Below are 14,471 nucleotides of genomic sequence, written 5' to 3' on the forward strand. Positions count from 1 at the left end.
TCGTGAATACAGCAGGTCCTGAACTTGGGACCCTGCAGTCTCTGTGTGCTATTTATGGGAAGACAGTTTGTCATGAGAACGTATAAGAGCAGACTTACTTCAATGTAGATGTAGTGCTTGCTGTTCTCTATCACGTAAACGTAGGCAGTGTGGATGGACTCCTCGTGGTACTTTATGCCAGCAGACCAGTCTGCAGCAGAGCGCAGCAGCTATAAGGCAGTGGTCAGAGATGAGCAGACCCGGGACAACGGAGAGGACACCAGACATGTTAATGTGATAAAGTCACTCCTTTTTCTAGAAATAACTGAATGATTACAGTGACTTAAATGTGACGTGTGAGCCAAGGGAGAGTGGGGGTATGGAGAACACTGTGAGGAAGAGGTGGGAAAGGAGCTTGTCCCCAGCATAGTCCATGAGGAAGTGGCTCAGCTGGAAATCACACCCTGAACGTACCCTCTTCCACAAGGATTATTTTCATTCACAATTGGAAACCAGGAGGTGTGGTATGTATAAAGAATATTTCAGAAGTACTACTTCTATGGCTATGAGTAGGGCACCATTTATAGTCCTTTCCTGTGATGGTCCCACAACTGCACAGAATGCCTGTGTGCTGGTGCGTGTGCTCACTCCCAGCCTGTGTGCTGGTGCGTGTATTCACTCCCAGCCTGTGCGCTGGTGTGCATGTGTTCACTCACAGCCTGTGTGCTGGTGTGCATGTGTTCACTCCAAGCCTGTGTGCTGGTGTGCACGTGTTCACTCACAGCCCCTGTGTGGGTTCGTGTGTTCACTCACAGCCTGTGTGCTGGTGCCTGTGTTCATTCCCAGCCTGTGCGCTGGTGCGTGTGCTTACTTCCAGCCTGTGTGTTGGTGCATGTGTTCACTCCCAGCCTGTGTGTGGGTTCACGTGTTCACTCACAGCCTGTGTGCTGGTGCGTGTATTCACTCCCAGCCTGCATGCGGGTATGTGTGTTCACTCCCAGCCTGTGTGCTGGTGTGTGTGTTCACTCACAATGTTTCACTCTCAAAAGGGTCCCAGTTCAGACCAGGCAGTATTGTCATCCTAGCTCTCAATAATATGATTATTCTTGCCTGAACTCAAGGGATCCTCCCATCTCAACCTCCCAGAGTGCTGGGATTACAGTGCAATTAAAAATGATCAGGGGGGGAGACAAGATGGCGGACTGAAGCCAGCTTTCAACAAAGGCTCCCGTCCAGAAGGAGAGTTAAGGGACAGGAATTTAGTAAGTATCCTGGTGGACTTGAGCCTCACCAAGAGAGAAGGCTGAAGAACGCACATCAACACCGCTGAGGCAAGCTGTGATCACAAGGATGCAAACAAAAGGTACAAAATCCACCACCAAGCGGACGGGAGTCCCCCTCTCCCATGAGACCGGCTCAAGAGCCCCAAAATTGAACAAGCGGGCAGAAATTAAAGGCCCTCCCACTACACTCCACGGGAGAGACCTTCTAAAAACTGGACCTACCTCCCCTACTGGGGTGCCGTGGCGTTCTCCTGCCGGACATAGGGCTGAATAAAACTTTGGGAATCCTTTGCCGGCAACCCTGAATCCCAGGCGCACCCCTCCCGCCCACTGAGGTCTGGAGGCCTGTGCCCTAGGACTTCGGATCCTTGGGTGATTTCTCAAGGGGAGTGGACAGTCCCCGAGTTGCGACTGGTCAGCATTGACCCTGAGGCGCGTGAGTGAGGTGAGGGCACCGGGCTGAGGGGGAGTCACGCCTCGCGGCACTTCCCTGCGGTGCAGTGCACCAACCCTCCCGGGGCACAAGACTGAATAAGACTCTAGCCTCCCCGCTGAGAGCTGAGAGCCCCTACTGTCACTCGGGGTCTGAGGGACTATCCCCCAGGAGTTCGAATCCTTGGGTGATTTCTCAAGGGGAGTGGACAGTCCCCGAGTTGCGACTGGTCAGCATTGACTCCGAGGCGCGCGAGTGAGGAGAGGGCACCCGGCTGAGGGGGAGTCACGCCTCGCGGCACTTCCCTGCGGTGCAGTGCACCAACCCTCCCCGGGCATACGGGCCCAAGACTGAATAAGACTGGCCTCCCCGCTGAGAGCTGAGAACCCCTACTCTCACTCGGGGTCTGAGGGCCTATCCCCCAGGAGTTCGGCTCCTTGGGTGATTTCTCGAGGGGAGAGCACAGTGCCTGAGCTGCGTCAGGTCAGCGCTGACTCTGGGATATGTGAGCAAGGAGAGGGCACTCTGCTGAGGGGAAATCAAGCCTTGGCGGCACTTCCCTGCGGTGCAGTGCAGGAGCCCTCCCCGGACCGTAGTATTGCGTAAAACTGAAGGAAACTCTAGCTTCCCCCCCCTCACTCCCAATCGGGGTCTGGGGGCCCATCCCCCAAGAGTTCTGATTCTTGGGGGATCTCTTAAGGGGTGTCAACCCAGCACAAACTGCGGCCGCTCAGTGCTGACTCTGGGGCGCGGGACAGAGGAGAAAAGGGTCGCCTGAGTGCCCACACCAGAGCAGCAGTTCCCTGGAGGTAGATCAACAGCCGTTTTTTCTTTAACGGCAGAACGCTCACTTCTGGATATTCTGAGGCCACACCCCCTGTCTCCCTGGGCAACCAGAGGAGGCCACCGGGTGACGCGGCTCACAAACCCGGGAAGCCTCCAGGGCGGGGCCGACCCAGAGAGGTGTTCAGATGCAATTCTCCAGCAGCAAAGACGTTTGAACTCAAAACAGCCCGTCTTCTGTAGGCGACGACAGGAACAGAGACAGAACCTCACAAAGTTGTCTGTTCTGTTCTGTTCTGTTAGCAGCATCCATCAGGGACGGGGCTAAGCCTGAGTGAACACCTCCTTCCCATCATCTGCATCAAACACTCAAAGATGTCAGGCCCCATCTCCTCCTGCTAGATAGCGGCAGTCTGCGGGGGCCTGGCAGACTTCCTTGCGATTCAGGCAGGTGCAAATCCCTGGAGTGTCTGTTCACTGCAGGCAACTGGGTTAGCCATCTGCAGAGATACCAGTGACTGGGTCCGACGGAGGGGCAAAGTGGGGAAGGAGACGTCAACCTTCCTAGACTGCTCTGTTTGCTGGGTGGCTCCTCCTGACTCCACGCTGCACTGGGGTGAACTGTGTCAGAGGAGTCACCAGGCCCCTGTGATCCAGTTCCCAGAGACCTCTTGAACCCTTCCACCCGAGACAAGTGCCGATTGAGACAGTTGATTCGGACCTTTTGAACTGGGCTAATAGACTGAGGACTTTTCAGGCGGTGCCCTGGGTGTGCGATTGTAGGAAGGTTTGATTCTCCTTTTCCAACTGGGGCCAGAGGTGGGCAGGCGGGGTGACTTAATTGCTGATTTTTCCACACAGCTGAGACTTCAAGCCAGAGTAGAAGTTGCAATAGGACCGAACAGAAACCAGCTGAAAACAAGACAGAACTACTTTGCTCCACCACACCAGACAGGGCCCCAGTTTCTCAGGCCACAACACTGTACGGGCCCTCGATAAAACCCCAGGGGAAAAACCAAAGGGAGTAAACCATGGGGCGGAATCAGCGGAAAAACTCTGGTAACATGAATAACCAGAATAGATCAACCCCCCCAAGAAAAGATACGGCAGATGTGATTGAAGATCCCATTCATAAACAACTGGCTGAGATGTCAGAAGTCGAATTCAGAATTTGGTTTGCAGACAAGATCAATAAAATGGAATTAAGAATTCGAGGAGAAATTCAAAAATTGTCTCAAGAATTTAACGAATTTAAAGACAAAACCACCAAAGACTTAGACACACTGAAACAAGAACTTACAGCCCTCAAAGATATGAAAAATACAGTAGAATCCCTCAGTAACAGAATGGAGCAAGCAGAAGAAAGGATTTCTGACATTGAAGATAAAGTCTTCGAACGCTCCCAATCTCTCAAAGAGGAAGAGAAATGGAGAGCAAAAACGGATCACTCACTCAGAGAACTCTCAGATAATTCGAAAAAAAACAACGTAAGCATTATAGGAATTCTGGAGAACGATGAAGTGGCTGCCAAGGGCACAGAGGCCCTTCTACATGAAATTATGAAAGAAAATTTTCCAGACATGCCTAGAGAATCTGAAATTCAGATAGCAGACAGCTTCAGAACCCCAGCACGATTCAACCCCAATAAGCCATCTCCCAGACATATCATAATTAGCTTCACTAAAGTTAACATGAAAGAGAAGATTCTCAAAGCAACCCGGCGAAAGAAAACTATAACGTACAAAGGTAAGAATATTAGTATAACTGCAGATCTCTCTGCTGAAACTTTTCAAGCAAGAAGAGGCTGGTCATCAACTTTTAATCTCCTAAAGCAAAAAAACTTTCAACCCAGGATCTTGTATCCAGCTAAATTGAGTTTCATCTATGATGGAGAAATTAAATACTTCGATGACATTCATATGTTGAAAAAATTTGCCATAAGTAAACCAGCTCTTCAGGATGTTCTCAGACCTATCCTCCACAATGAACAACCCAATCCTATACCACAAAAGTAAAATCACCCAGAAACTTCGGATCAAACTCCAACTTCCACACTGGCGAAAGGATTAAAAATGTCCACTGGACCTTTGAAAAACTTGACACCCAAAATTCCACCAGACTTATCAATACTCTCCATCAATGTGAATGGCTTAAACTGTCCTCTAAAGAGGCATAGGTTAGCTGACTGGATACAAAAACTCAAGCCAGATATTTGTTGCATACAAGAGTCACATCTCAACTTAGAAGACAAATACAGAATTAGGGTGAAAGGATGGTCATCCATATTTCAGGCAAATGGTAATCAGAAAAAAGCAGGTGTTGCAATTTTATTTGCAGATACAGTAGGCTTTAAACCATCAAAAGTAAGGAAGGACAAGAATGGTGACTTCATATTTGTTAAGGGTAATACTCAATATGACGAGATCTCAATTATTAATATCTATGCACCCAACCAGAATGCACCTCAATTTATAAGAGAAACTCTAACAGACATGAGTAACTTGATTTCCTCCAGCTCCATAATCATTGGAGATTTCAACACTCCCTTGGCAGTGTTGGATCGATCCTCCAGAAAGAAGCTGAGCAAAGAAATCTTAGATTTAAACCTAACCATCCAATATTTAGATTTAGCAGACATGTACAGAACGTTTCATCCCAACAAAACTGAATACACATACTTCTCATCAGCCCACGGAACTTACTCCAAAATTGATCACATTTTAGGTCACAAGTCTAACCTCAGTAAATTTAAAGGAATAGAAATTATTCCATGCATCTTTTCAGAACATCATGGAATAAAACTTGAATTCAGTAACAACAGGAATCTGCATACCCATACAAAAACATGGAAGTTAAATAACCTTATGCTGAATGATAGCTGGGTCAGAGATGAGATTAAGAAAGAAATCACCAATTTTTTGGAACAAAATGACAATGAAGACACAAACTATCAGAACCTCTGGGACACTGCAAAGGCAGTTCTAAGAGGGAAATTTATAGCACTGCAAGCCTTCCTCAAGAGAACGGAAAGAGAGGAAGTTAACAACTTAATGGGACATCTCACGCAACTGGAAAAGGAAGAACATTCCAACCCCAAACCCAGTAGAAGAAAAGAAATAACCAAAATTAGAGCAGAATTAAATGAAATTGAAAACAAAAGAATAATACAACAGATCAATAAATCAAAAAGCTGGTTTTTTGAAAAGGTCAATAAAATAGATAAACCTCTGGCCAACCTAATCAGGAAAAAAAGAGTAAAATCCCTAATATCATCAATCAGAAACAACAAAGACGAAATAACCACAGACTCATCAGAAATCCAAAAAATCCTTAATGAATATTACAAGAAACTTTATTCTCAGAAATATGAAAATCTGAAGGAAATAGACCGATACTTGGAAGCATGCCACCTTCCAAGACTTAACCAGAATCAAGTGGAAATGTTGAACAGACCCATATCAAGTTCAGAAATAGCATCAACTATACAAAACCTCCCTAAAAAGAAAAGCCCGGGACCAGATGGTTTCACGTCAGAATTCTACCAAACCTTTAAAGAGGAATTAGTACCTATATTACTCAACCTGTTCCAAAAGGTAGAAAAAGAAGGTAGACTACCCAACATGTTCTATGAAGCAAACATGACCCTGATCCCCAAACCAGGAAAAGACCCAACAAGAAAAGAAAATTATAGACCAATATCACTAATGAATATAGATGCAAAAATATTCAACAAGATCCTAACAAACAGAATCCAGCAACACATCAAACAAATTATACATCATGACCAAGTTGGTTTTATCCCAGGGTCTCAAGGCTGGTTCAATATACGTAAATCTATAAATGTAATTCAGCACATAAACAAATTAAAAAACAAAGACCATATGATTCTCTCAATTGATGCAGAAAAAGCTTTTGATAATATCCAGCATCCCTTCATGATCAGAACACTCAAGAAAATTGGTCTAGAAGGGACTTTTCTTAAACTGATAGAGGCTATCTACAGCAAACCCACAGCCAATATCATATTGAATGGAGTTAAATTGGAATCATTTCCACTCAGATCAGGAACCAGACAAGGCTGCCCATTGTCTCCATTGCTTTTCAACATTGTAATGGAAGTTTTAGCCACCGCAATTAGGGAAGAAAAGGCGATCAAGGGTATCCATATAGGGTCAGAAGAGATCAAACTCTCGCTCTTCGCAGATGATATGATTGTGTATCTGGAAAACACTAGAGACTCTACTACAAAACTCCTAGAAGTGATCAAGGAATACAGCAGTGTCTCAGGTTACAAAATCAACATTCATAAATCGGTAGCCTTTATATACACCAACAACAGTCAAATTGAAAAAGCAGTTAAGGACTCTATCCCATTCACAGTAGCGTCAAAGAAGATGAAATATTTGGGAATTTACCTAACAAAAGACGTGAAAGATCTCTATAAAGAGAACTATGAAACTCTAAGAAAAGAAATACCTGAAAATGTTAACAAATGGAAAAACATACCATGCTCATGGCTAGGAAGAATCAACATTATCAAAATGTCCATACTACCCAAAGCAATATATAATTTCAACGCACTCCCTATTAAAGCTCCACTGTCATACTTTAAAGATCTTGAAAAAACATTACTTCGTTTTATATGGAATCAGAAAAAACCTCGAATAGCCAGACATTACTCAGAAATAAAAACAAAACAGGAGGAATCACGCTACCAGACCTCAGACTTTACTACAAATCGACAGTGATCAAAACAGCATGGTATTGGCACAGAAACAGAGAAGTAGATATCTGGAACAGAATAGAGAACCAAGAGATGAATCCAGCTACTTACCGCTATTTGATTTTTGACAAGCCAATTAAAAACATTCAGTGGGGAAAAGATTCCCTATTTAACAAATGGTGCTGGGTGAACTGGCTGGCAACCTGCAGAAGACTGAAATTGGACCCACACCTTTCACCATTAACTAAGATAGACTCTCATTGGATTAAAGATTTAAACTTAAGACATGAAACTATAAAAATACTAGAGGAGAATGCAGGGAAAACCCTTGAAGAAATTGGTCTGGGTGAGTATTTCATGAGGAGAACCCCCCGGGCAATTGAAGCAGCTTCAAAAATACACTACTGGGACTTGATCAAACTAAAAAGCTTCTGCACAGCTAAGAACACAGTAAGCAGAGCAAGCAGACAGCCCTCAGAATGGGAGAAGATATTTGCAGGGTATATCTCTGACAAAGGTTTAATAACCAGAATCCACAGAGAACTCAAACGCATCAGCAAGAAAAAAACAAGGGATCCCATCGCAGGCTGGGCAAGGGATTTGAAGAGAAACTTCTCTGAAGAAGACAGGCGCACGGCCTTCAGACATATGAAAAAATGCTCATCATCTTTAATCATCAGAGAAATGCAAATCAAAACTACTTTGAGATATCATCTAACTCCAATGAGACTAGCCTATATCACAAAATCTCAAGACCAGAGATGTTGGCGTGGATGCGGAGAAAAGGGAACACTTCTGCACTGCTGGTGGGAATGCAAATTAATTCATTCCTTTTGGAAAGATATATGGAGAACACTCAGAGATCTAAAAATAGATCTGCCATTCAATCCTGTAATTCCTCTGCTGGGCATATACCCAGAAGACCAAAAATCACAACATAACAAAGATATTTGTACCAGAATGTTTATTGCAGCCCAATTCATAATAGCTAAGTCATGGAAAAAGCCCAAGTGCCCATCGATCCACGAATGGATTAATAAATTGTGGTATATGTATACCATGGAATACTATGCAGCCTTAAAGAAAGATGGAGACTTTACCTCTTTCATGTTTACATGGATGGAGCTGGAACATATTCTTCTTGGTAATGTATCCCAAGAATGGAAGAAAAAATACCCAATGTACACAGCCCTACTATGAAACTAATTTGGGACTCTCACATGAAAGCTATAACCCAGCTACAACTTAACAATAGGGAGAAGTGGGAAAGGGGGGGGTGGGTAGAGGGAGGGGAATCGGTGGGATCACACCTGTGGTGCATATTATAGGGGTATTTGCGAAACTTGGTAAATGTAGAATGTAAATGTTTTGGCACTGTAACTGAGATAACGCCGGAAAGGCTATGTTAACCACTGTGATAAAAATGTGTCAAATGGTTTATGAAGTGAGTGTATGATGCCCCATAATCATATCATTGTATATAGTCATGATTTAATAAAAGAAAAAAAAGAAATAGAAAAAAAAAAAAGAAAATGTGTCAAACAGTTTATGAACCAAGTATATGGTGCCCCATGATCATACTAATGTACACAGCTATGATTTAATAAAAAAATAAATAAATAATAAAAAATAATAATAATTTGAAAAAAAAAAAAAAAGATCATTTGAGAGGGAGAGCAAGATGGCGGCCGAGTAACAGCTTCTTTGCATCTGGGCATCGTGAGTCCGGGGAGATAAGACTCCAGGCATCTCTGGCTGGTGAGATCTGCCTATAATCATCCCTTTGAGGATACAGGGAGTCAGCAAGAGACTTCTGGACCCCAAGAGGAGGACAAAAACAGTGGAAAACTGGCACAGGAACTTAAAGAGCAAGAGGAAGTGAAAGGAAAATTAGGGCAAGGAAACAGATAAAAGAAATCACTCATGAGGAAGACTCAGCAGAAAACTCCAGGCAACATGGAGAACCAGTCCAGAACAACCCCTCCAAGGGACCATGAGGTACCTGCTGCAGAGGATTCCACCAATAAAGAAATGTTAGGAATGATAGAAAGGGAATTTAGAATACACATGATGAAAACAATGAAGGAAATGATGGAAACAATGAAGGAAACTGCTAATAAACTGGAAAATAAGCAAAAGGAAATACAAAAACAGAATCAAATAAGAGATGAACGATATGAAGAATATAGAAAGGATATAGCAGAGCTGAAGGAACTGAAGCAGTCAATTAGGGAACTTAAAGAGGCAATGGCAAGTATCAGCAACAGGTTAGACCATGCAGAAGAGAGAATTTCAGAGGTAGAAGACAAAGTTCTGGAGATAACTCAGATAGTAAAAGAGGCAGAAAAGAAGAGAGAGAAAGCAGAAAGTTCACTGTCAGAATTATGGGACCTTATGAAGTGTTCCAACATACGAGTTATAGGAATCCCAGAAGGGGAAGAATGCCCCAGAGGAATGGAAGCCATACTAGAGAATATTATAAAAGAAAATTTCCCAAATATCACCAAAGATTCTGACACTCTGCTTTCAGAGGGATATCGAACCCCAGGTTGCCTCAACTCTAACCGAGCTTCTCCAAGACACATTGTGATGAACCTGTCCAAAGTCAAGACAAAAGAAAAGATTCTGCAAGCTGCTAGAAGTAAGCACCGGTTGACCTACAGGGGCAAATCCATCAGAGTGACTGCAGACTTCTCTAATGAAACTTTCCAAGCAAGAAGACAATGGTTATCTACCTTTAATCTACTTAAGCAGAACAATTTCCAACCCAGAATTTTGTACCCTGCTAAGCTAAGCTTTAAAATTGATGGAGAAATCAAATCATTTACGGATATATAAACATTGAGGAAATTCGCCACAACAAGACCAGCTCTACAGGAAATACTTCAACCTGTTCTACACACTGACCATCACAATGGATCAGCAGCAAAGTATGAACTCAGAAATTAAAGTACAGAACCTAACCTCCACACTGATGCAAAAGATAAAACTAAGCAATGGACTCTCACAAAATAAGACAAATAGAACACTACCACACTTATCAATTATCTCAATAAATGTTAATGGCTTGAATTCCCCACTGAAGAGATATAGATTGGCTGACTGGATTAAAAAACACAAGCCATCCATTTGCTGTCTGCAAGAAACACACCTGGCTTCAAAAGACAAATTAAAGCTCTGAGTCAAGGGTTGGAAGACAATTTTTCAGGCAAATGGAATTCAGAAGAAAAGAGGAGTTGCAATCTTATTTTCAGATACATGTAAATTTAAAGCAACTAAAGTCAAAAAAGACAAAGATGGTCACTTTATATTGGTCAAGGGAAAAATACAACAAGAAGATGTTTCAAGTCTAAATATTTATGCACCCAATTTAAATGCTCCCAGATTCTTGAAACAGACCTTACTCAGTCTGACCAATATGATATCTGATAATACCATCATAACAGGGGACTTTAACACTCCTCTTACAGAGCTGGACAGATCCTCTAAACAGAAATTAAACAAAGATATAAGAGATTTAAATGAGACCCTAGAACAACTGTGCTTGATAGACGCATATAGAACACTCTATCTCAAAGATAAAGAATACACATTCTTCTCATCACCCCATGGAACATTCTCCAAAATTGATCATATCCTGGGACACAAAACAAATATCAACAGAATCAAAAGAATTGAAATTTTACCTTGTATCTTCTCAGACCATAAGGCACTAAGGGTGGAACTCAACTCTAACAAAAACATTCAGCCCCACACAAAGACATGGAAATTAAACAATCTTCTGTTGAATAACAGATGGGTGCAGGAAGAAATAAAAGAGGAAATCATTAACTTCCTTGAGCATAATAACAATGAAGACACAAGCTACCAAAACCTCCTTCATTAGGTATATACCTAATGAATATACCTAATGAAGCTATGGGATACTGCAAAAGCGGTTCTGAGAGGAAAATTTATCGCTTTAGATGCCTACATTCAAAAAACAGAAAGAGAGCGCATCAACAAACTCACAAGCCATCTTATGGAGTTGGAAAAAGAAGAACTATCTAAGCCTAATGTCAGTAGAAGAAAAGAAATTTCCAAAATCAAATCAGAGATCAATGAAATTGAAAACAAAAGAATCATTCAGAAAATTAATGAAACAAGGAGTTGATTTTTTTGAAAAAATTAATAAAATAGATAAACCATTGGCCAGACTAACGAAAAATAGAAAAGTAAAATCTCTAGTAACCTCAATCAGAAATGATAAAGGGGAAATAACAACTGATCCCACAGAGATATAAGAGATCATCTCTGAATACTACCAGAAACTCTATGACCAGAAATTTGACAATGTGAAGAAAATGGATCAATATTTGGAATCACACCCTCTCTCTAGACTTAGCCAGGAAGAAATAGAGCTCCTGAACGGACCAATTTCAAGCACTGAGATTAAAGAAACAATAAAAAATCTTCCAACCAAAAAATGCCCTGATGGCTTCACACCAGAATTCTTCACACCAGAATTCTATCAAACCTTCAAGGAAGACCTTACTCCTATACTGCAGAAAGTATTCCAAAAAATTGAGGAAGAAGGAATCTTCCCCAACACGTTCTATGAAGCAAACATCACCCTGATAACAAAACCAGGAAAAGACCCAACCAAAAAGGAGAATTTCAGACCAATCTCACTTGTGAATACAGATGCAAAAATTCTGAACAAAATCCTAGCCAATAGATTACAGCATATCATAAAAAAAGTCATACATCATGATCAAGTAGGTTTTGAACCAGGGATGCAAGGCTGGTTTAACATACGCAAGTCCATAAACGTTATCTACCATGTTAACAGAGGCAAAAATAAAGATCATATGATCCTCTCAATAGTTGCAGAAAAAGCATTTGATAAAATCCAGCATCCTTTTCTAATTAGAACACTGAAGAGTATAGGCATAGGTGGCACATTTCCAAAACTGATTGAGGCTATCTATGACAAACCCCCAGCTAATATTTTACTGAATGGAGTAAAACTGAAAGCTTTTCCTCTTAGAACTGGAACCAGACAAGGTTGTCCTCTGTCACCTTTACTATTCAACGTAGTGCTGGAAGTTCTAGCCAATACAATTAGGCAAGACAAGGAAATAAAGGGAATCCAAATGGGAGCAGAGGAGGTCGAGTTCTCCCTCTTTGCTGATGACATGATCTTATACTTAGAGAATCCCAAAGACTCAACCACAAGACTCCTAGAAGTCATCAAAAAATACAGTAATGTTTCAGGTTATAAAATCAATGTCCACAAGTCAGTAGCCTTTGTATATGCCAATAACAGTGAAGACAAGGAGCTAATTAAGGACACAACTCCCTTCACCATAGTTTCAAAGAAAATGAAATACCTAGGAATATACCTAATGAAGGAGGTTAAAGTCCTCTATAAAGAAAATTATGAAATCCTCAGAAAGGAAATAGCAGAGGATTTTAACAAATGGAAGAACACACCATGCTCATGGATGGGCAGAATCAACATTGTTAAAATGTCTATACTTCCCAAAGCAATCTACCTATTCAATGCCATTCCTATCAAAATACCAACATCGTACTTTCAAGATTTGGAAAAAATGATTCTGTGTTTTGTATGGAACCGGAAAAAAACCCGTATAGCTAAGGCAGTTCTTAGTAATAAAAATAAAGCTGGGGACATGAGCATACCAGATTTTAGACTGTACTACAAAGCCATAGTGATCAAGACAGCATGGTACTGGCACAAAAATAGAGACATAGACACTTGGAAACGAATAGAAAACCAAAAAATGAAACTAAACATCTTACAACCACCTAATCTTCGATAAACCAAATAAGATCATACCTTGGGGGAAAGACTCCCTATTCAATAAATGGTGTTAGGAGAACTGGATATCCACATGTAAAAGACTGAAACTGGACCCACACCTTTCCCCACTCACAAAAACTGATTCAAGATGGATAAAGGACTTAAATTTAAGACATGAAATAATAAAAATCCTCAAAGAAAGCATAGGAAAAACACTGGAAGATATTGGCCTGGGGGAAGACTTCATGAAGAAGACTGCCATGGCAATTGCAACAACAACAAAAATAAACAAATGGGACTTCATTAAACTGAAAAGCTTCTGTACAGCCAAGGAGACAACAACCAAAGCAAAGAGACAACCTACACAATGGGAAAGGATATTTGCATATTTTCAATCAGACAAAAGCTTGATAACTAGGATCTATAGAGAACTCAAATTAATCCACATGAAAAAAGCCAACAATCCCATATACCAATGGGCAAGAGACATGAATAGAACCTTCTCTAAAGAAGACAGACGAATGGCTAACAAACATATGAAAAAATGTTCATCATCCCTATATATTAGAGAAATGCAGATCAAAACCACCCTGAGATACCATCCAACCCCAGTGAGAATGGCCCACATCACAAAATCTCAAAACTGCAGATGCTGGCGTGGATGTGGAGAGAAGGGAACACTTTCCTTTTTTTTTTTTTTTTTTGGTTTTTTGGCCGGGGCTAGGTTTGAACCCGCCACCTCCGGCATATGGGACCGGCACCCTACTCCTTGAGCCACAGGCGCTGCCCAGAAGGGAACACTTTTATACTGCTGGTGGGACTGCAAACTAGTACAACCTTTCTGGAAGGAAGTATGGAGAAACCTCAAAGCACTCAAGCTAGACCTCCCATTTGATCCTGCAATCCCATTACTAGGCATCTACCCAGAAGGAAAAAAATCCTTTTATCATAAGGACACTTGTACTAGACTGTTTATTTTTTTATTTTTTTGTACTAGACTGTTTATTGCAGCTCAATTTACAATTGCCAAAATGTGGAAACAGCCTAAATGCCCACCAACCCAGGAATGGATTAACAAGCTGTGGTATATGTATACCATGGACTACTATTCAGCTATTAAAAAAACAGAGACTTTACATCCTTCGTATTAACCTGGATGGAAGTGGAAGACATTATTCTTAGTAAAGCATCACAAGAATGGAGAAGCATTAATCCTATGTACTCAATTTTGGTATGAGGACAATTAATGACAGTTAAGATCATGGGGGGGAAGGAAAAGCAGAGAGAGGGAAGGAGGGAGTGGGTGGGGCCTTGGTGTGTGCCACACCTTCTGGGAGCAAGACATGATTGCAAGAGGGACTTTACCTAACAAATGCAATCAGTGTAACCTGGCTTAATGTACCCTCGATGAATCCCCAACAATAAAAAAAAGAGAAAAAAAAGTAATGATTATTCTTTTTTCCC

The 14,471-nt window shown here is 41.7% G+C and overlaps 1 protein-coding gene across 6 annotated transcripts in view; it reads right to left on the minus strand.

Annotated features, from left to right (window-relative positions):
- Window positions 1-14,471, minus strand: part of PLD1 (phospholipase D1) — a 354,936-nt gene that overhangs the window by 115,154 nt on the left and 225,311 nt on the right. For all 6 annotated transcript variants that reach the window (XM_053572730.1, XM_053572727.1, XM_053572729.1 and 3 more), the window contains one exon: window positions 99-209. In XM_053572730.1, coding sequence (XP_053428705.1) covers window positions 99-209 — 111 coding nt within the window. The remainder of the gene's footprint in view (window positions 1-98; window positions 210-14,471) is intronic.

Source organism: Nycticebus coucang, chromosome 20, assembly GCF_027406575.1.
Source record: "Nycticebus coucang isolate mNycCou1 chromosome 20, mNycCou1.pri, whole genome shotgun sequence".
Lineage (NCBI taxonomy): Eukaryota > Metazoa > Chordata > Mammalia > Primates > Lorisidae > Nycticebus > Nycticebus coucang.